A 24,136-nucleotide genomic window follows, 5' to 3' on the forward strand; every position below is an offset into this window, starting at 1 on the left:
CTACTATAATGCAGTCAAGGTCCCCACAAAAATATACTACAGTATGTTCTGCTCCATTCTCAACATCTTTTGGTTTCCAAAAACACTAACTTATTGTAAGTAAACCAAAACAGTAAAAAGCAGTTTCATGTGTGCTTATTTTAATTTAATTTGCTTTGATGTGAAAATAAAATACAACAAATAATAATAATACCCATCCGTTAATACATGTGAAGGGCACAATACTGGGTTTCAAAACACAGCTGAAACATGAAGTGGAGTCTGTCAAATCTCGCAATTTCCTTCTTCCCATTGCGCTGCAACGGAACTAGGATGAGCCGCCCGAAGGGCGGCGAAATTCTAGTATACATACATATGTATGCCGAAATGCCCATGTGGATTGGCATACACTGGTAAGGCCTTTCAAAACCTGATCAAAACTGCAGTTCTTATCACAGTTATCAGTAACAATGTTCAAGGTTCAAGGTTGGATTTTATTGTTACATCTTGTGTACAGGTACTGTTGTGAATTATATCCATGCTGTCAGAATGGCAGCCTCTGGTGGACATTCCCCATTCCCTGCATCCACAATCACACATGTGTTTGCCATCACACCACTCAACTCATTAGCCAACCACAGTTTAGGTGTGCCCTATATAACCAACTCACCCCACACTCCTCACTCAGTCTCCAGCCTTCACACAGGCAACATGCAGAACATGCACTTCCCACTGAGTCTACAGCACCAGTCATGCGTACTTGACCAATGTAAGCTTTGTTCTGTCTTGATCGTATTGTGCCTTGAATCATTATGTTTAGTACTTTATGTTTATACTTGTCATTGCAATGTATTGTCATTAATGTGGTCCTTATATTGTTTGTAATGTATTCCTCTCTTTGCTTTATAGAAACCATGGCATATGGATTAACAGAAATAAACTGATGTAATTTAAATGTACTCTGGTGTCACAAAACCCCTCTTTAATCTGAGAACCTTGGGTGGTCAGCTCACAATTTACTAACAACCAGATAGAATATTTAATAGGTACATAACATTTTTTTTTGCCTTCCTTACAGACTGCAGAGGCATAGATGGCATAACATTCAAAACAACAAACACAGCAAGCACAGCAAACAAATGTATAGAATAAAGGGTGCAAGGAAGAGCAATCAAGGAGCAAAATAGCAACATGTGCATGTTTTCCCTGTAGTAGCAAAGTTAAGTAAACGTTTTTGCGAACAGCTTCACAGTAGGTTATGTTCCATATATACAGCAATTTGAACAGCAATTTGAACATGATAGGGCGAGGGGGGGGGCTAGCGTTTTCCTTTCGCTCGTTTTGCTCTGGTTCTTATCAGTTCGTTCATGTATTTGATTGTTCGGGGAAAGAAGCTTTTTTGCCGTCTATTTTTCCAGTAGCTTTGAGACTGCGAAAACGCGTTTGGCTGTCCACACAACCCTCTGCATTGCTTTGCGGTTGAGGTCGGTGCAGCTGCCATACCTCCATACCAGACCGTGAAGCAGCCAGTCGGCATGCTCTCTGTGGTGCCTCTGTAGAAAGCTTTTAGGACTTAGGGGCCCATGACAGCTTTCTTGAGTATTCTCAGGAAGTAGAGGCGTTGTTGTGCTTTTTTCACCACCTGCTCTGTCTGTACTGCCCAGGTGAGATCCTCAGTGATGTGCACCCCCAGGAATTTGAACTCTCTGACCCTTTCCACTGCAGCACCCCCAATCTGGATGGGAGAGTGGACTCTGGGAGGTATCCTGTAGTCAAAGCTCAGCTCTTTTGTTTTGTCTACGTTGAGAGCCAGGTTGTTCTCCTGGCACCATTGTGCCAGCTTCTCCACTTCTCTCCCCTAGGCTGATTTCATCGTTGTCTGTGATCAAGCCTATGACTATGACTGTGGTGTCGTCTGCAAACTTGATCACTTTGTTGGAGCTGAACACAGCCACATAGTCATGGGTGTAAAGGGAGTAGAGAAGAGGGCTCAGAACGCATCCCTGAGGGGCTCCTGTAGCATGTAGCATTTAGTCCTGTGGCTGTACATTTTCCAAGGTGAAACATAACACAGCACTCACATAGAGGAGGAGATGAGGGGGATACATACTGTAAACTCTGTAACTCTTCTGGATACTGTGATGGTGTGTATGTGTGTCAGGAGAGTAGGACCCATAAGTACACCACAACTTGAGGCAGGGAAGGTTCAGTACAAATACGTTGACTGGAGGGTTGAGGCTTACATTTATGTGAAGCAGGCAGAGGTCAGAACCTGGAAGGCAGTGCACGCAGACTAACAATTTCAGAGGAGCAGCCAATAATCAAAATCCCTGGGACAGCTAAAAAGGTTACAAAAAAGAGAGCAAGGAACCTTCAGTATAACTAGAAGGCTATGGAGCCAAGGCAGATGGATACACACGGTAACAGCACTTTACAAACTGGCAGAGAGTGAATGGAAGGCAGATGGGCAGGGAAGAGAACTGCTGAGTGGGTAACAGGTGTGTAGCTGTGCTGTGAATGAGGTGAAGTGAAATGGAATGTGGGAATGGTGCATCCCAAGTCTCATATGGTGCCTTTGTAAATACGCTCTGAGAATCTGCTTGGATTTCAGAGTGCTCTGGTTTTGATGTCACAGAGTGCGCTGATCTATCATATCTTATACCAGTAGGACACCCTGAGGGCGAGAAGCGACCTCGCCCTTTATCCGCCTGGGTGACGGCAGACTGCTGGGCGAGCGCTGGCGCTTTGGCATGGGGGGTCAGATCAACATATGGAATGAATTCTGTACTGGCCATATATGGAGCGTGTCGTGTACAGGGTTTTATGAGGTCAGATCAACGTATGGAATGTCAGAACAGGAAGGACGGGTGGGGAAGGATCAACATATGGAATGTCAGAACAGGTCAGCTCCATATAAAGAGATCTAAGAGTTTGAGGTCAGATGTAGAGTTGCAGGCCGGCTCCATATATGCAGATCTAGGTGATGATCCAGAATCCAGTGTTCTCCATGTATGGAATCCAGTGTTCTCCATGTATGGTTATCCCCTATCTTGAGAACCGTCTGGCCGACAAAATCACACAACCCCCCCGTCCTTCATGACTCGCTGATCTAAAACATACACTCACTGAAAAAAAGGAATTGTGTACAGCCAAGCATTCATCTCTATGGAGAATGATCTTAGCTATGTAACAGGTCCCTCTATGGAGAATGATCTTAGCTATGTAAATTATGTAACGGGTCCCGCGAATGATAATTATTTCACCCAAAACATACATTTTGTAACCGGCGATCATATTGTTTATAGAAATGAGCTGCAAATCAAGCTTGTTTTGATCCAAGTGTATTACGAGCGAGTTGTAAACTGTAATCAATTCAAGGATGATGACTGTTGGCACCTGCATTCAATTGTACTTGATTGTATCATGCATATATATATATACCGTGTGTGTGTGTGTGTGTGTGTGTGTGTGTGTGTGTGTATATATATATATATATATATATATATATATATATACATACACACACACACACACCTCACTTCATTTTTGTGAAAAGGGCACTTCACTTGCCACTTACCTGCACCAAAAGACTTGAGTGTGCAGGCCTTCTGCTTTTGCAGATATTTTCTCTCAGTTTAAATACAATTGTGGAACTTAATCCATTTTTGTTAAGAGTAATGGCTTTAATGTGCAAATTTTTTAAACAGGGGTTTTGTGAGTAATTATACACTCTGTGTCCGAGAGGAAATTGTGCACCTCTTCCCCTGGCTCCATTAGCCAGTGGCCACCCACGTTCCTTCTTTCATTTAAAAATCACACCCGTGTGAAGTGAACTGAGTGGTGCAGTGACGTCACACACTAACCATAGCAACCATGCTCACCTGTATGTGGGGCCACGTACAGGTACACACATACATAGATACAGACAAAGCTGGTTATTGGAGTGGTTTGCACCACTCAAAAAGTGTGATTTGGATGATTTGTGTCCATCTTCTTGTGTGTCAGAACTCAAACCACATTATACTGTACATTGCAGGCAGTGGTGTAGAGTAGATACATTAGATTAGTAGAGAGATTTACTCAAGTACTGTACTTCAGTTGAGGTATTGAGGTATTTTGTCTTTACTGGAGTATTTCCAACTTTCAGTATTTTTACCTCTACTCCACCACTGTACAGCTCAGAGGCAAATATTGTACTTTTACGCCACTACAACTATTTTAAAACTTTAGTTACTTTGTAGATTTTGATTATTATTACAAAACATGCAGTAACCACTTCAGCTCCATGTGTACATTTTGGCCATTTGAAAATAGCTGATCTACAAGCTCACATTGCATGACACATTGTGAACTTGCTGCTATTTTCAGTCTGAGTCTCATACTATGCTGCGCAGAGCCAGCTAGTGTGATCGGTCTGTCTCGGTGTGCCCAGAAGCACGCACGCACGCACGCACGCACGCACGCACGCACGCACGCACATCCTCTCTGTCTATCTCTCTCTCTCTCTGTCTATCTCTCTTCCTGCGAAAGATGTTTCCTACTTATTAAATATTCTTGATTGTTGTCAGGCTGCATTAGAGACTATGTGCCTCCCATACACTACAAGAGTTTTAACCAGATTTTGGAAAGATTTTTAAAAGACTAAATTATACTAGATTAAATGTAAATGTTATCTTGCCAAAACTCTTGTAGTGTACAGTGTATGGGAGGCTTTAAGCACTACTTGGCCATCAACGCGTCCAGCACATTCAGAAAATCATCTGGTGACCCCTCCAAATCATTTGGTGACCTGTGACCAAAAATAAACTGCAATCATTTCATTTCATTTCATAATGACTTGCTCCTCCATCGTTCAGACGCCTGGTACAACCCAGCTTTTTGCGCTGTGACGCTTCGACCACTCTGAATGTCCAAACAACAGTTAAGTCATTCCACAGTCTTTTATGTAGTTGCAACTAAGTTAAAAATCCTACAGAAGACTGTTTGCTGTGCAGTGTACGTAAACACTGTTCAGGACTTTATTCTTATGAATAAAACATATTCCAGCTCTGTATTCCTTCCATTCTTTTTCACAATTATAAACATTTTTGAGCATGTGAAATACACGTAACACATTCAACAATGGTTTTATTGATCTTTATTCACATGGGTGGATCTATGGGAGACTGCAAGTCAAGCAGTTCCAATAATGGAAACAGGCCTATCCATATTTCATATTTTATTTTCACATAATAAAAAAGATACATTAGCCACTTAAACCTTATAGGCTACTTGGTTGACTGGATTCCCCAAGTGCTTTATACTAGCCTGTTTTTGTATATTTGTATTCCTGTTTTCACGCCACATTAAATATCCTTGGCGAAAATATAGGCGATCTACAAACACAGTTCATCACACAACGCATTGTGACATGTTGGAATACGTTGTGACGTGTTGCACTGCGTTGTGAGCTATGTACATTTTCGCCAGATCTTCCTGTTGTGACCCTCTGGGTCTAGGGGTGTAGGGACGTAACAAGATATACAGTATTGAGGTGCTACAGGGCTGAGCAGTAACCAAAACTAAAAACTAAAATGTCGTAAAGCCAAAAGGCAAGTTACGGCAACACTGAATAGCGTGCTTTGGTGGGCATGCTGTCACTATACTAGTCTTTTTTCACTTCAAGTTTTATAAAATTTTTCAACGAATACAACATGAAACAAAAGAGGAAAACACATACACACAAAAAACATTGCGTATCATTTGCATATTACATCATATCACCATACTAGTCTACACACAAAACTGAATGGGAGATCCCAGCTTTAATGGAGAATTCCATGCTAGAAGGCTTTCTTACCTTTATTTGTAGTCCCCATCAAAGAGGTCCAGGCAAAAACTCCTTATTGGCTATTTCCCCTACCATAAGCCCTCAATGAATTGCATTGAATTGAATGGGGCTATGGGGTGTTGTGCTAATTCGCTTATTTCCATCGAAATAAGTAGTAAAGTGTGCTGCTTGAGATATTATTTACATTATGAAGAGAGGATATATACAATAAAATAATAATTTTGAGTGATGGAAATAAGTGAATTAGCACAACACCCCATATTCCATATTCAATTCCCATTCAATTCAATTCATTTAGGGCTTATGGTAGAGGAAATAGCCAATAAGGAGGTTTTTCACAAAATGACACCTGGACCTCTTTGGTGGGGACGTAACAACTACAAAATAAAGGTAAGAAAGCCTTCTAGCATGGAATTCTCCTTTAAAAGGATGAAGGAAGCGCTGATTGGAGGGTGGATAGATGAGGAGTGGAAGGAACCAATCGTGGAGCTTGGCGTTGATAGCACCGAACCAATCCTACAGGATCTGCATAAACGGACACAAAAGACGCGCACACACACACACACAATACACAGATAAAACAGATCCCCATTCGAGTGGATAGTTGGTGAACTACAGAGAAATAAAGCGCCCAATACAACATGATATCACACAAACTGTATAGGCAACAAAACAATACAGAACAACAATAAATGACAAGGCCAGTGACAGGTGAATCAGCTATATAGCACCTCATAAGTAATTGACATCTTTTCAAAATGATGCTTCACTGAGCAAGGATGTCTCATTTGACAAATCGATTCTTCGGTACTCTTCTTATCCTAGCATACAGTATCTCCCTCGTGTCAGGAGCAGAGACAGACTAATAGATTCATACAGTAGTTTTAAAAAAAATCCCCTAATGGCCTTAATGAGAATTGATTGAATATTTGATTTTCATCTTTAAAAGTACAGCAGTTAAAATTGCCAAATGGATGAAACACAAAAAAAAGCCAAAGGCTTGTTTCCTTTGTGGTCCATTAAACATTCAACACTCAAACAACCTGACAAATAACAGTGCAGCCGACGATACAACATATAAAATATTAAAATATACACATTAGACCAACTTAGGAATTCACCTCGGAGTGGTTTGTGGGCAGCTTCCTCTGGTGTCCTTTTCACTCTGCTATACTTTGCCTTTGAGATTGAAGGGAAGGTATAGGGGATAAAGTGGAAAAAAAAGAAGACTAATATCATTTTTTCCGTTGTCAGCTAAACAACTGGTGGAAGAACATAATGCATAGCTTAGTTCATTTCATCATTATAACCTTCAGCCACAAGACAAAACGGCATACAGTACAGTATGGCAAACCCTACTCTTCTGTGTCCTTTAACGCATTCAAACTGGGAAAGGTGGGCATCTGGACATCTGTGTCATTTTAGATTTTAGCTATTTTTTTAAATGTTTTTTTCCAGAAAAAAAGGCAGACATACAAGGTCGCAAGCACAAATCTCCTCTTCTGGGCGTCCCTGGCACAACATATTTTCAAATGGGGGTCCACGGCCAAATGCATATAATTTCGGGGATCCTTGACACGAAAAACTTTGAGAACGACTGCTTTAAACAAGACTGCTCTCTCTCTCTCTCTATCTCTCTCTCTCTCTCTCTCCTGCTCTTTCCTGGGACAGATAACTTCTACGGGACCCCCAAGCCCCCAGCGGAGCCTTCACCGGCGGCACCGCCTCTGAATGTGAGTGAGGTGCTGCTGCCCGGAGCCCGGCCCAGCGCCCAGGGCAAGAGGAAGAGGAACCAGTCCGTCAGCAACATGGAGCAGCGTGCCAGCCTGGAGCCGCCCGAAGAGGAGGAGGAGGACAGCCCTGTCGTAAATGGCAACGGGGTGGCCATCACGCCTGGTATGTCTGCACACATAGGGATATAGACGGACTGACGGGCCGATACACAACATACAGTCTTTGCACAGTAGTGGTTTTGTAAAACTGAAAAATGTTCCAGCTCCCTTACCAGGGCACATTATATTTTGTAGAGGATAATGGCTGGTCTGCTTGTTGGCAGACACTGTCTCGCTGATACGATTGAGTAAAACCGGGGAAGTGTGCCAATTGTCATAACAGTTTTTTTCCCCTGCTTGTTGTAAGGACTGTCATTTCTCTCTGTGTGTGTGTGTGTGTGTGTGTGTGTGTGTGTGTGTGTGTGTGTGTGTGTGTGTGTGTGTGTGTGTGTGTGTGTGTGTGTGTGTGTGTGTGTGTGTGTGTGTGTGTGTGTGTGTGTGTGTGTGTGTGTGTGTGTGTGTGTGTGTGTGTGTGTGTGTGTGTGTGAGTGAGAACCCGGTCGATATCAAACTTTGCACACACATTCCCTAGATGCCAACGATGAACCTCTGCCCCAAATTTTACGGCCTGTTATAGCGCCACGAGGAGGACGGCTTTTGTAACTCCTCCAGATTCTGTCCAAAAATCCTGCAAATTGTTACACAGTATCTCTATAGTCATGTGCTCAAGACGGATCTGTCCCATATTTCATATTCCATCCTAATTGGAACAAAAAGCATCAAATCATGAACGCAGCATGCAATTTATGTGAGATCTTTCCCGCACTTTCCTACTAGGCTGAGGAATAAATCCCACCCTTTTCACATTGGCCTGTTATAGGGTCACCAACAGGTGGATCTTTGCTAAATGCATTTTTGGAACAAAATGCCTCAAATCATCCAATTGCCATCAAAGGCGTAAGAAGAAATTGCACCCTTTTCACATTGGCCTATTATAGCGCCACCAGGAGGCCACAACCTGACCTGGCCGAGGGGCACTTAAAAAATTGAACCCAATAGTTTGTTTTACACAATGCCAGGAGGAGCAGATATCGAACCAGGAACCTTGCCATTCCCAAACAACCGCTCTAGTGTACTTCCAGAGACATTATCACTCACTAACTGAAGTGTCTGCTTCCATGTACCGCTGGGGGGGGGGGGGGGGGTGTGTGTGTGTGTGTGTGTGTGTGTGTGTGTGTGTGTGTGTGTGTGTGTGTGTGTGTGTGTGTGTGTGTGTGTGTGTGTGTGTGTGTGTGTGTGTGTGTGTGTGTGTGTGTGTGTGTGTGTGTGTGTGTGTGTGTGTGTGTGTGTGTGTGTGCTTCTGTTGCTTCTGTCCCCACACTGAACGATAGCAGATAGTTACTACACAGATATCTTATCCAGTGTGTGGGTGGTGTTTATACACACTCATATGACACTTGTGTTGTGCATGCTTGTGCAGTGTGCACACAAGTAGACATAAGTGCGCGCGCACACACTTGTGTGCATGCAAGCACACGTGTGCGTGTCAGGCTTGCGGAGGCCTTATGTAACAGTGTGCACAAGGGCACCTCAGTGTCTCCTCTGTGGACCATCGTTTGTTTTATGGCTTATATCTCTCTCTCTCTCTTTCCTCTCATTTTATCATCTCATCTGCTATCTCTCTCTCTCTGCGGTGGCCTTTGTCCTGGTTTCTATTAATAACCCCCCACTCAACCCCACATGCGGCCCCCTTCTCCCCTCATCCTCCTGTTCATTCTGCCCTTCTTTCACTGTCTTCCTCCTTCGCTCTATCGATCTTTCTCTGTCCCTCCTATACTATCCTGCCCTCTTCATTCCTTCAGTGTCTTTCCCTGTCTGTCTGGTGTCCTCCTCTGCTCTATGTGTGTGACTCATGCTGTGGCCCCTACAGTCTCTCTGTGTGTGTGTGTGTGTGTGTGTGTGTGTCTCTCTCTCTCTCTCTCTCTCTCTCTCTCTCTCTAGCTCTTCCCCCCTCCATGTTGTCCCCTCTTCTCTTCTCTTCTCTTCTCTTCTCTTCTCTTCTCTTCTCTTCTCTTCTCTTCTCTTCTCTTCTCTTCTCTTCTCTTCTCTCCTCTCCTCTCCTCTCCTCTCCTCTCCTCTCCTCTCCTCTCCTCTCCTCTCCTCTCCTCTCCTCTCCTCTCCTCTCCTCTCCTCTCCTCTCCTCTCCTCTCCTCTCCTCTCCTCTCCTCTCCTCTCCTCTCCTCTCCTCTCCTCTCCCCCCCCCCCCCCCCCCTCTCTCTCTCTCTCTCTCTCTCCTGGGGTTCAGAGCTGTGCAGTGGCTTCACTCGCTTGCCTCTGACTCACCATCCATGTCCAGGTCGTTGTATGTGTGTCTGGCCAAATAATGTCACTATAGGGTTAGAAAAGAACAGAATGTACTGTAGAATAATATTGACTGGGAGTGTTTTATTCTGAATGAAATGTACCTCCATTGATACATGCAGTGATAATGGGTGTGTGTGTGTGTGTGTGTGTGTGTGTGTGTGTGTGTGTGTGTGTGTGTGTGTGTGTGTGTGTGTGTGTGTGTGTGTGTGTGTGTGTGTGTGTGTGTGTGTGTGTGTGTGTGTGTGTGTGTGTGTGTGTGTGTGTGTGTGTGTGTGTGTGTGTGTGTGTGAGTGTGCACGCGTGCGCGACGACACATTGGGAAATGTTGAATTTGGAACATTTGAATTATGATTTCTAATCCTTTTTATGAGTATTCCATTTCAAATCGCGCTGGATAAATAAAGCGACTGTGTTTAGTGGCTCAATAGCAACTCCCCATGACCGCGCATCTAAAATATGAATGCTTCTAAAGACTCTTAGCCAGTGATTTGTCCGATCAGCGCGACCACCTTCGCCATTGCTGTTTTGGGCAGACGAGGAGGCGCTCTTCTTCTATGGTGGCGAACGGTGGAGGTCGCTGAACTATCGCCCCCTGCGGCTGGCGGGGGTTGAGTTAAAGATGGTTGTGGTTAGGTTGGTGTGTGTGTGTGCGCATACACGTGTTTGCGTTTTTCTGTAGCCAGAGAGTGTCAGAATGGGGTTTAAAAATGTCAAGCTAATTATTTTTTTCCCCTCTGTGCTGCACGCACGCATGTCGTGTATGTGCGTGTGTCATCCACAGAGTCCAGTGAACACGAGGACAAGAGCACAGATGCCTCTGGGGAGGTTCCCATTGAGCTGCCCTGCCAGGCCCCGGCCTCAGCAGAGCCCGCGACGGAGTCAGATGAAGCCCCCGCGTCTCCTCCCAAATCCCCCGCCAAAGTCCCAGACGCAGACGAGGAGGAGCTCGGCCCTCTGCCCGACAACTGGGAGATGGCCTACACTGAGAAGGGAGAGGTTTACTTCATAGAGTAAGACACAGAGAGAGCTAGGGAGAGAGAGAAAAGGAGTGAGTGTGTGTGTGTGTGTGTGTGTGTGTGTGTGTGTGTGTGTGTGTGTGTGTGTGTGTGTGTGTGTGCGCGTGTGCGTGTGCGCGTGCGTCTGTGTGTGTTGCAGATTTCCACCTGTGTTGGTGTGTGGCGATGTATTTGGCCACAGAGCAAAAAGGTTTTGTGCCAGGGACCCCCTGAAGAGCAGATTTATGTTAAAAAACATTCAAAAATAAATTAACATTTTCTATATTTCACTATACACTCGCTACACACACTCTAGTATCATTGGAACAAGCACACACTGTTTACCTTTCGTCAGGAGCTTTTACATGGCGGCAGCGTCGCGGTAGCCTGGCTAATAAGCCAGACTAATATCACACAACACTGTCGCGGTATATTAGTCTGGGCTGGCGCCACTTGGATTTCATTTCCCGGGGGGCGGGTTCCTCTTTGACGCAATTGGTCAGAGCTACTGTCAGTCAAAGGTCTCAAGCATTGAACGTCACTGTACCAAAGCCCGCCCATATTGCATACCGTGTGCCGATTGGTCCGACCTGTTCTCGGTTGTAGGAAAGAGGCGTGCTACTGAGCCTCGCCAGACCGTAATCCGCTGGTAGGCAATTTTTTTTTGCCAACGGCTGATTCGGCCTGGTTATTAACAAGGCTAGCGTCGCGGTACAAAGGCACAAATTAAATCTGAAATGTGGATGGCAGAAAATCTATCAAGGACAGCGATTCTGGAGTCAGACTTAATTTAACTGGTTTGCACTGAGATTATATTTGCAATCCCATAGTTGGTACGGTGGGGCGTACATATCTTTAGGTCTACATGTCTGTTCTGCATTGACCTGATCTTTTACTTACTGTATGCACTATACACAGTCAAATCCTCACTGTTCATTTATCAATTTTTAACGTCTTCACTTACAAGAATTTACTGATAGGGATACGTTTCGGTCACTCAGACCTTCACCAGACATCGGGAGCGTGCAGAGTTAAATTAAGACCCGGGATTTTACTTTACAGCATAGCTCTTCTCTGTTTAATCCACTCCAGTCACAACACCAAAACGACATCATGGCTGGACCCTCGGCTGGCGAAGAAAGCCAAACCGCCTGAGGAATGTAAAGAAGACGGTGAGTTCAGTGTCTTCTCTCCTATGGACTGTGTGTTAGCAGTCATTCCTGTGTGCTTTGTCACCTGTGCCAGGAGATCATGACCATGTGTATGTCTGTGTCTGCAACTAGAAGGAGAGTGCTATATGTACAACTGATAATCACATGCCACGCAACTCTTTCATGGATGTAGTTACACATTTGACTGCATTGCTATTGTTATCAAGGCATGCCTCCAGGCAGAGATTTGTGCCTTACTCAGCGCTCCTTCCTAGTTAACGTTTGTGTGATTGTGTGGGCGTGTTTTATTGGATTGTTGTTTGTGTACCTGTGTTGTCTGTTCACTGTTGTGGCAGTCTGCGTCTTTAGCGTTACCTCTGCGTGACGTCATACGTTCCCACGTCTCTCCAGGAATTTTGTGAATGGAACAAAGTGAGCCAGAGTGCTTTTTGCTGTAACCTACTGTCCATATATTGGCCTACCTCTGGCCCGTGAAACCAGTCCATCAGAAAAGCCTGCAAGTGTTCTTCTCATTCTATCATACATCATTAGAGGGACAGGACACCCAAAATCACTTTTTCTTAGATTTTAACAAAAATAATGTGTCCTTTCTCCTTTGTGATAGGGAGCACAATATAGTACAATTAGCTCATAGGCTTCTGGTTTCAGAGCTTTCTGCTGTTTCTGGAGCTATATCTGTGTATTTACAGGTTTCTGTGTAGAAAATAAATGTTTGGCGCTACTCATTACATATTAGCTCAATGTGCTCGACTTTTTGTGTTTTCAGAATTCACATTGTCGATGCGGTCAGCTTTCTGTGGCGTTGATTCGGAATATAATGATATGCATGCTCGACTCCGCCCCCTCCCCATCACAACAACGAATAACCACGCCTACTGTACATTTTATGTTTCTTTTCATTTCACAACTCTGATCAAATAAATGATGAGTGGGGGTGTCCTGACCTGTCACATAAATAGTTTCTGCATGCAGCTCTTAGGTAACCATATTTTGTTTCGTCAGTTGCACTCACATATCGCGTCCTGTAATGTGAAGCTTTTGTCAGGGGAAAAAATATTCACTACTGTATACCTGTATACATCTCAAGGTTTGACAAGGGTGCGTACAATTAGTTGCAGCCTCTGCTTCCTGGCAAAGTAGCTGATTAATTGAAAGGCTAACAGTGTCAGTCGATGGTGCCAGACTACTCGTCAGACACAACTGAATGATATCAACAGCCTATAGCATCCATATCCAATCCAATTGCTCAGCTCAAGTGGCAGGCGGGCCACACACTGAAACAGGAACTAAACTGTCTTTGCTCATTAGTGACAAGTTGTCTCTGCCACTGCTGAGTTAGAAATACAATCATGGAAAATGAAACCCTGGGAACATCAATGACTAGACTGATGTCATCTTTTTTTAGCCAATGAGGGAAAACAGTGGTTCAAAGTGATAGGAATTGTTTGATGCAGAGGCGCTGTGTCTCAGGCGGGCTGTGGATAGCTTGTAAATGTCCCTGGTGATGATGCAGAAACTGTAGCTAGGCCTACATGTAATATGTATAGAAACTTAGAAAGAGAAACTCTGTAGAGTTATGGAATGCAAAAACAGGCCCAACAATCAAGTTCTTACTTGATTGTTGGAATGGGCAGTGTCTATAGCAGGGCAATATCTTCTAGTAGGCTACAGAGGTTTCTGCATGTGCAGCTGTAGTTCACCTTCACTTACATTTAGTTTAGTCTCTCTCTCTCTCTCTCTCTCTCTCTCTCTCTCTCTCTGCCTGTCCGTCTGTCTCTCTGTCTTCAATTTATTGGGAATTTATTGGCATAGGAAACATACGTTTACATCACCAAAGAAAGTGTGAAATAAAAACAAACAAAACTGAAAACTGAAAGAAATGTATGTACAATTAAAATATAGGCCTACTAGAATAAATAATTGTGTAAACAACAGAGCTGTGTGACATTGCAACATTGCAGTCAAATATACTATGTACTGTAGTTCAGTGAAACATAGGCCTACATGTACAGTTTGTAAGTCCAACTTAATATACAACTTTTTCTAATTCGTAATTTTTCGAAATCAGGTTTTAGTACTGAAATCAATACGGTGCAGAGCAGACAGTGCAGAAATATACGTGTGTCTATTGTCTGTCATAGGAATTTTAAATCTGCTGTCAAAAAAGCTTGTAACGCTAGTTACTCTACACGTCACGACCCACATACACAAATGTGCATGTTTAGCTAATAGAAGAACTTCCGTTTGACCAGGCCTTCATATTTTATTCCGGGGGGTAGGTCTGCGCTAATGCATTCACAGAAATATTAAATAACATTGAAATTTGAAAAATATTAGGGGAGTGTCTTCTTTGGCCTACTAGTATAGGCATTTTAGGGTTTAACCTCAAACTAATTGCAACAAAAACTCCTTCAACTTTTTTTGTTTCATAAATATGTTAGTAACAACATATCAAAATTCCTAAGAAATCCCAGTGGTGGAACATATTGAAAAATGCTAAAATAGGAGATGGTACCTTTAACAACCTACAGTATAAGGCACAATTCTCAGATTTTGATTCTGCTTTAAGTAGCATGTGACGTGTCAAACTAGGGGCTTTTCATGATTCTGAATCCATTCCAAGCATTATTTTGTCTTGCACGAAAAACACTCCTTAAAACGGCCATAGCCATCATCACAAATGTGATGGTTATCACATTTGTGATGGTTATCACATTTGGGCAAGTGGCTATGGCCGTTTTTAGCCCAAGGAGTTCCACCACTGGGATTTCACTAACATATTTATGAAACAAAAAGTTGAAAGAGATTCTGTTGCAATTTGTTTGAGGTTGACCCCATTTTTCCCATAGAATGCCTATATACCATACTGGCAGAGTGTGTGTGTGTGTGTGTGTGTGTGTGTGTGTGTGTGTGCGTGTGCGTGTGCGTGTGCGCGTGTGCGCGTGCGTGCGTGCGCGTCCAGACTAAAATAATCTAACAAAACTCACATGGGGGTGTAGTTGGGTGCAAAGAAGCACATAACATCCTGTAGTATGCGACAAAAAAAGTTACAACAGTGGAACAAGCCTGAGTTATACAGTACTTAGTTGCATGCAGGTATCGCACACCAAAAATAGCCAATCTACAAGCTCACAAGCTGATTGTGAGCTTGTAGATGAGCTATTTTCAGTGCACAGCTATCTATAAACCAGGAGGTGAACTTAAGTAAGCAGCCAAACTGCTTGACACATCAGAGTTACATAACCCACATAGTAGTGCACGTGCACGTGCATGTGACCCACTCAAGTATATCTGCCTGAACTAGCTCACAAGCTGTGCATGTTTTTTTTTAAATCTTCAGTTCACTTTAGTAGGCATTTAAAAAAAATCTGTTTTAGTGACCAAAAAACATATTGCATATGAATGAGAGACCTAGGAAAGGGCTTGAGAGTTGAGACACAAGGTCAACAACAGGTGATTGCAAACATCGGTAGCAGTCTTGCAGACAACAGGTGATTGTAATCAAATAGCAGGTGATTGTCGTTAAATGGCAAACCATGGCCACTGAGCTGCCATTATGCCATATTGTAGGCCAGGGCAAAACATTCATGATATTAATATGAATAGTGATCATTATATTGTTGAAAAATAAATAGGTGTTCATTTAGCACCTTTCTGCCCTCAATCACTGAGAGATGTTGTGGTGTGATTTACCAGGGTGAAAGCACAATCAATGCCTCTCTCTCTCTCTCCCCCTCCATCCGTCCCTCCCTCAGTCCAACTGTGATTCTCTCGCTCCCTCTCTCAGACTCCTCCATTATCTCTTGCTTCTCATCCATTCTCCCTCTCCTCATTCCAATTCAACCTCTTATTCATTCCCCCCCCCCCCCCCCTCTCTCTCTCTCTCTTGTCCTATCTATCTACCTCTCCTCCATCCTGTCGTCATCCACGCTCTCCTCATTTGATCTCCAAATCTTCCGTTCTCAGTCTCATCCATTTACGCTCTCTCACCTCTCCTTCACTCTCTGTCTCTCACATTTGCTCCCTTCCCCCCGCCCCCCTCTCTCTCTCTGTTCTCCTCTGCCCGGTAAAGACTCTGACTGTGACAGGAATTCTAATAACGCTGGTCCACTGGCACAAACCCTCTGCAGAGGCTGCTCTGTCTCTCGTTCTCGTTGACGATTTATCGCGGTCCATCTCTCTCCTTCTCACACATCATCATTGTCATATCATATCTCCTCTGTATTTGTCTCCCTCTCCCGCGCTTCCGGGTCTCTTAAATTGTTTGTTTTTGATAATCTGTCTGCCTACCATTTATCTACTTTTTTTCCATATGCTGCCCTTGATCTTGGTCTTTTCATCCAAATGTCTGCTATAGCCAGTTTCTGTATTTATCTCGATCCCTCTCTCCTTTATAGTTTTTTGGGTGGGGGAAGTCGATTTTGTTATACCCTCAGTGATCTCTGAGGCCGCAGGATTAGGAATCTAAAGGGTGTTGGGTGGGGGGGGGTCCTCCTGGTTCATATGTACATCGTCACATCCTCTTCTGTAGCTTGTTTTTGAACTGGTGCCTTCCAGGCATCAGCCTGCAGGTTCCTGTGTGCTTGGAACTGCTCCCTGTTGCTCCATCACAGCTTGAAGCCGTATGAAAGACAGGATCCATCTAACTGTTGATTTGGTTTCATTCACTGTAAAGTCCAGAGTGTTAATTTAGCTCTGAGAGTATACAAATGGAACCATTTCACTTAAGTTAAAGGCACATTTGGTTCCTTTTGATTGAATTTTACACTGTATCTCTTTCGTCATAGCGGGAAGTTAGGCTGGCACGCCTTAGCCACATACTACTGTATGATTCGCTTAATATGCGTGTTTGTAATGCAAATGTAAACAACAAATTTTGTTCCATTCGTGCCCGCATTATACTGTTTTGAATAATGAAATACATACGGCTGGAAAGATGCGGGGAGACTCCATAACGTAAACAAATACAACGATAAAGCCGAGAGGAGAGCAGTGTGCCAGTTCAAACTGCCCGTCTTTGGGCTTTCACAGCCCAAGGCAGTGCAGGAGGACGCAGACAAACATCAATCCTCACTTTCATCAGCGATGTTCTTACATTCCGCCTCTTGTTATTTCCTCCCCATTGCCTCCCGTCCTATGAGTTTCTTTGCTTGTATTCTTTGCATTCTCTCTGTATTCTCTCTCTCTCTCTCTCTCTCTCTCTCTCTCTCTCTCTCTCTCTCTCTCTCGTCTCATATTCTCTTTCGCTATTCTCTTTCCCCTTCAGCCACCCTAGCAATTTTCTCTCCCCCCTGTGGTACGTTTCGGGTGAACTTGAGGAGAAGCTTGTCTTTTTTTCCGTTGCAGATGTATGAGCCCCGTATACAGTAGCTCTATAGTGTGCTTTGAGCTGTATCTATATATGCCGAGGGCTGACTCCTCGTCGAGCTCAAAGGCCCATCACCACAGATCTGGCGAAACTAGCAGTCGTCTTTTTTATTTCATTTTGTCAGATGAGCTCTTTGTTATGCATCGTGAGACTACACCCCCTACCCCCACCTCACACCCCCATCTCGGAAGAGGATGATAATAAAACAAGACAGGCTTCAAATTACGATGGGTGTTGGTTTCGGCGTTGCCTTTGATTCACACCCCCCCCATAGTAAAAAGAAATCACCTGTGTCACTCAATTCTGTGTTTGAGGTACACACTTGCACCGTGTTCCCGACATTAGTGATCTCGACTGCAGCGCATGAAGAGAGGGAGAGGGGGAGAGGGAGGGAGGGAGTTAGGGAGGGGGGGGGGGAGAGGGAGGGAGGGAGGGAGAGGAGGTTTAGAATACAAGCAGAAGAAATTATGAAGATGAGATGAGTGAGAGTGCAGTATGATATGAACAGGGGAAAGTGAGAGGATGTAACATTGATGAACAGTGGGTGATTTTGTTGTTGGGCGAGAGAAAAATAAATGGATGGAAATTGAGAGAACTATACATGGAGAAGGAGGGATGGCAGGCATTGGTTTAATGTAGTGGTTTTCAAACCTTTTGCTTATCTATTTTTTAATATCCAAAATTGACACAGATGCTTTCCTGGATTGAATGGATTAAAGGCAATTGTTGAGTGGTGCAACCACTCCTATAGAAAGCTATGTGTGTGGCTGGCTGGCTGGCTGTGTCTGAGCACGAAAATTGCATTTGGTTTGTTTGTACAAGTGTCACTGTTGCGCAGTCTAACACACACACACACACACACACACACACACACACACACACACACACACACACACACACACACACACACACACACACACACACACACACACACACACACACACACACACACACACACACATATATTAACTGTATGGAACTTCCGGGGACCCCCTGGGGACCCCCACACAGAGTTGCACCACTCACTTCACACAGGTGTGATTTTTAAATCTTAAAGGAGAATTTCGGTACTAACCGTTTTCTTACCTTAATCTGATGTTATTATATCCAAGAACGAGTGGTACAGGTGGAAGATTACATAACTCCATAATTAGCACACCGCAGCTCCAAGTGTGCGCAGTGGATTTAACCACAAATTGCTCAAATTCATTTTTTTGTAGACATCTGTCTTTTTTTTTAAAGATATGTTTGGGGCTTTTTTGCCTTTATTGATATAGATCACAGTAGGTACAGGAAACGGGGAGAGAGATGGTGGAAGACACACAGCAAAGTTCATCAGGATCAGGACTCGAACCCGCGACACACTGTCATGCTGGATTACCAGCCAAGGTGCCTGGACCGCTAAGCCGGCCCAGGCCGACATCTGTCTTTTATAATGTCGCATAACTCTCCACAGTGTTTGTCTCTATGGGATGCCATAGTGGGCGATTTATTGTTAAACCCACCGTGCATGCTTGGAGCTGCGGTGCGCTCGGGATGGACTTATGCAATTTTTCACCTGTACTACTTGCTCTTGGATATCGTCGCTGTCGGGAGGATAAGGATACAACTTTCTCTTTTTTTTTTTAAAGATTTATTTTTGGCTTTTGTGCCTTTTATTCTTTATAATTTTTATCCCACGATTTTGCAACCCAGTGTCAATTATCTAATGTAATCCTGGGCTACACTTCCTCTGCCAACCTAGCCTTGTGTTGCGGTACTAATATACCACTGCGCTGCACATATGCATTAGGGGCGGATGAAGTCTGGCTGCGCCAGGCTACTGCCAACCTGGGGGGGCAGCGGACTGACCTCCTGCTTCCTTCTATGCATGAGGGCTTTTGTGCCTTTATTGATAGATACAGTGAAGATGGACACGAAAGAGGGAGAGAGAGAAGGGGAGAGACACGCAGCAAAGGTCGTCATGAACGGGACTCGAACACGCGACACGCTGTCAGGCTAGAGCCTATATGTGGCATGCGCCTGGACCACTAGGCCAGCGGGCGCACCAGGGAGGGAGGATACAACTTAACTCAATTCTTTATTTTTCATAAACCAACGCTATTGAACTTTCCAGGAAGAGAAACTTCCGTTAGCTTGGAATCCCCACTGGTAGGCAGGTTTCAGAACTTTCCATAGCCCACCAATGAGACACAGTGTGGGAACTGGTTTAATGTCATACAGAGGTTAAGCCACTCTGAATGTTACCTTTGAGTTACATCACTGCTCACTTTGGTCTGGACCAGAACTACTCTTCCGCGCATGCATGCACATAGGTATACGCGTGCGCATACACACACACACACACACACACACACACACACACACACACACACACACACACACACACACACACACACACACACACACACACACACACACACACACACACACACACACACACACACACACACACACACACACACACACACACTCTCTCTCTTTCTGTCTCTCTTTTGTCTCACTCTAGCACTCTTTATCTCCGCCTCCCATTCTGTCTTAATCTTTCTCTCTGTCCATCACCGTCTCTCGTCACAATTCTCTCCAGAGAAACCTCTCTTTAGAGGTTTGAATTCAAATAAGGCTTGTAATGCAATATTTATTCAGGAAATCACATTTGCGTCTGTTTACAGGCACAAGGAAACTTGGAAGACTGCCTGCTATTGAACCAACCTGCTTGCATTTTTACCACTCGCATTTTCCACATAGTGGAGGATATAGCTTACAGATACAGATGTTTGTCTGCACTGTAAACACAATTCAGCAATATTAGACTCGTCTTAGATAAGCTAGGGGGTTCAGTGATATGGATCATTGGAGGTTTGACATGGTGTCCATGCCCCCTTTTTTGCAATCAGGTATAGTGCTTGGAGATATGTTCTGTATAAAATCAAACATCACAATCTTTTGGTCCAAATATCATTCTCAATATCAATTATTTTGATGATAATACTGTACTGTGACTATATATATTTGCCTAAAGATTTCTGAACATTTTTGATAGTATAAAAGATGGCAATGCACCAGAATTGGAGCACTATTGTAATATCACAATATTTCAATACGACAATATTTAGTCTAGATATAATATCGATATATTGTCATAGCCTATATATAGTTGGTGGTTCAGGTGTGTTTATCTTGTCCCTGCCCGACTGGTCAAAGGATCTGTGTGTGTGTGAGGGGGAGTGATGAGTCATCTGACGCAGTCAGAGGGAATCAAGAAGAGATTTTAATGTCAAGAGACAGGAGTGCAGATGCACGTGAACACGTAACGGGAAACAACCTCGAGCTTCAAGCTGTGTACAACCACAGTAGAGACTCAGACACAAATGCTGCGCGCATGCGTGGAAGCTACATGCATGCACGACGCAGCGGACACACGGATGTATGCTATGCACAAGGCGTGTGTGTGTGTGTGTGTGTGTGTGTGTGTGTGTGTGTGTGTGTGTGTGTGTGTGTGTGTGTGTGTGTGTGTGTGTGTGTGTGTGTGTGTGTGTGTGTGTGTGTGTGTGTGTGTGTGTGTGTGTGTGTGTGTGTGTGTGTGTGTGTGTGTGTGTTAATTGATTTAGTGTCACAGCAGATGAGGCTGTCACTCATTCAGACGTGCAGCGAGGTGAATCACCACCCTAAACCGCTCGTTTCACTAATCTACGCCGAGGTGAAACACGACGGTGCAAAAACACACATACACACACACACACACACACACAAAGCACACATACATGTACATATGTGGGAATACATGCACACACACACGTGAATTCTCACACTGTCTCTATTTCAGAGGCAGCAAATAGAGACAAGCTGGAGCTCTCAGCTCAGGAGAGGGAAAAAAAGAGACTTCCACTGGTGTGTTTCCATGGAAACTGTCTCCTTATTTTCACTTCAGGGGGAGGGCAAACGACGGAGGCTGGCGACTGGACCAAGGAGCCAGACGTTTAAGGTGGTTCGCAGGCAGAGTTAGAGAGAGGAAAGGGGGGGGGGGGGGGGGGTGAAGGCAGTTGGCAGCATCTAACTCGAAGCACTAGTTTCTGTGCTTTGTTGGACAGAAAGGGTCGCTCAAGGTAACAGGAGTGCCTCGTGTGGCTTGTTCAGAGAGTTCGTGGAAACCATCCAACGTAATTGCAGTGCGTAACCCTTTCCACCTCCCTTATATCGGCAAATCAGAGCGCTCGCCAACTGGCGCGCATCGACAAATAGACACATATAAGGACATGCACGTCGGGGAGGTGGAGGGGAGACACGACACAAATCCCATGTCTTATATCAGGGGTGGGCAACTTTGACGATGGAGAGGGCCACTATATTTCCACACTCACTCCCTAGGGCCATATATTACTGTCGTCGCAAAAATAGCCGATCTACAAGCTCAAAACGCGTCGCGCTGCGACGCGTTTTGAGCTTGTAGATCGGCTATTTTTGCTATATTCGAATTGAAATCTTGAATTATTTTTTGCTCTTTTTGAATTGGAATCCTGAAAATTAACATTTTTATGTCATTTCAAATGCCTTTAATTATACTTGTGTTGAGCATTGAGCTACTAATTTTGACTGAAGTAATGAAAGCGGGTCATGTTGCTTGCTTGCATGTTGTGGAATTGTAACAGCTGAAACCGCCATTATAACAGTATTCTGACATTAACCTGAGGGCCACATTAAGTGAAGGTGGGGGCCGCATGTGGCCCCCGGGCCGCCAGTTGCCCACCCCTGTCTTATATGTATTGGACATAGAGGATGGTGTTAGGTGTCGCACAGTTAGGTCGTCATTGAAAGTATGTATTTGCCAACGGCTGGGTTAAAAAAATAAACTGAAATGGGGTCACGGCTATCTCAAGGTCTTGGTGCTGCGATATGGTCGAGGGGTTTCGTCAGCGACTGTACAGAGAGTGTTAGTTTATCCATTTTCTTAAAGCTAATGCGGAGCCGGTGGAGCATCACACCTGCACACGGCAGAAAGCTCCGCCCCCTCCAGCTGACCCTTCAATCAAATTACATTCAACGCCACCTTTCCATCAGCCGCCGCACTGTTCACCCAGCTGCTCACCCACGTAAATCATTACCCTTGCTCTGACCCCCTGTCCACCTGGCCAGCCCTCACCTTGAGGCTGCTGCGTGTTTATATGTTTCTGTATAACACACTGCTCCAGTTGTTCTCAAACATGTTCATGTCAAACACCCTCAAATTGGTGCTTATTATGCCGTCGACCCCCTTTTGAAAATATTTAGTCCCAGGACCCCACATAAGAGAATATTTTTATGTTGATTAATTTCTTTCAGTGCAGACTATTGACTGACTACTATACTGTAGGTGTGAATGTAACAGTGGATAGAGTGAAAGCTATGATACGAATAGTCATTCTCTCATTGGACTAACTCCTAGCGGAACGTCCCTGGCAATCAGTGCATAATTAGATTCATCTCGTCTTAACGTCCCTGGCATTTAAACTGAAATTAAACCGTTTCTTATTTCACTCTTACTTCTCTGAGCTATCCTCTTAGATCAGTATTGTTCATAAAGGTACTGGGTTGCACACAGTGGCAAGAGTGAGGTTTTTTCGTTCATGTCTTTACATGTCAGAGGGACAAACGTTTTGGTTATCCAGCCTTTGTCAGTGTGCATAATTAGAGCTGTCTGCTTCCTTTTGAAAAGGAGGTGACCGTGTGCAGGTGCTAATCACTTCACGTGAATATGACACACACATCACACCAGGAAGGTGGAAGGTAGATATGTTATTAAACTCATTGGCTGCCAAGGACGAGTTAAACAAGTTTTTAGGTTATTGTTAATTATGAAAGATCTCCAAAGTTATTATTATCTGGTTAGCTGCGGTTGCTATAGCTATCACTAAACAGCCACTGGAATAGAAACATGCATAAAGTGAGTGGCAAAGTGAGTTTAACATCGTTTAATGCAATAAGTTAGGACTTTTCGGTTTGGATGTATGGGCTGTCAAGGCCAGAACGTCGTTTTTTTGCCACTCAGGAGGCATTCCCACAACTTCCCAACTTCCAGGTATGATGATGATGTCACGCGCATACCCTCTTGCTATTATTCTGGTGCCAATCACAAGAAAGGAGAAATGTTGCATTCTTCATTCCTGCCCAGGGGGAAAAGAGTTTAAAACTGTGTATCCAAAAGCATTCCCTTTTGTAAGAGTAGTTCTTCATAGTTACCACCTCTGCGGGTGAGCCATACCTTAGAACCCCCCCAAGGACCCCTGAGGGTCCTCAGACCAAATCATGTGCTAATTGAACTCTTGACTGTACAAATAGAACAAATGTAAGCATCCATTTGGTTCCATTTGTACACTCTCCGGATAATCCTTTTCAGAGTTAAATCAACACCCCAAATTATGTACAGAAAGTGGTGAATGGTGCAATTTGTTAATGTGTTCTACCCACTCTCAGACCATTTGGCCATAATGTGATAACACTTTATTGTGTGTGCTTTTTTACCCTGAATAAAATGTACCTCATTGGCGTAGCCGTATTGGACGATTTGTGCGTGTGTGTGTGTGTGTGTGTGTGTGTGTGTGTGTGTGTGTGTGTGTGTGTGTGCATGTGCGCGTGTGCGTGTGCGTGCGTGCATGTGTGATGTGAAGTCTGTCTTTCAG

The 24,136-nt window shown here is 44.1% G+C and overlaps 1 protein-coding gene across 5 annotated transcripts in view; it reads left to right on the top strand.

Annotated features, from left to right (window-relative positions):
* The window catches only part of magi2b (membrane associated guanylate kinase, WW and PDZ domain containing 2b), a 119,491-nt gene that overhangs the window by 57,729 nt on the left and 37,626 nt on the right, over positions 1-24,136 (top strand). For 4 of the 5 annotated variants that reach the window (XM_079501004.1, XM_079501006.1, XM_079501005.1 and 1 more), the window contains exons 4-6: positions 7,481-7,705; positions 10,727-10,955; positions 12,033-12,112. In XM_079501004.1, the coding sequence (XP_079357130.1) occupies positions 7,481-7,705; positions 10,727-10,955; positions 12,033-12,112 (534 nt within the window). Of the gene's footprint in view, positions 1-681; positions 749-7,480; positions 7,706-10,726; positions 10,956-12,032; positions 12,113-24,136 lie in introns of those variants that run through there. The other variant, XM_079501007.1, reaches the window with a different exon arrangement.

Source organism: Electrona antarctica (assembly GCF_951216825.1).
Source record: "Electrona antarctica genome assembly, chromosome: 5".
Classification (NCBI taxonomy): Eukaryota; Metazoa; Chordata; class Actinopteri; order Myctophiformes; family Myctophidae; genus Electrona; species Electrona antarctica.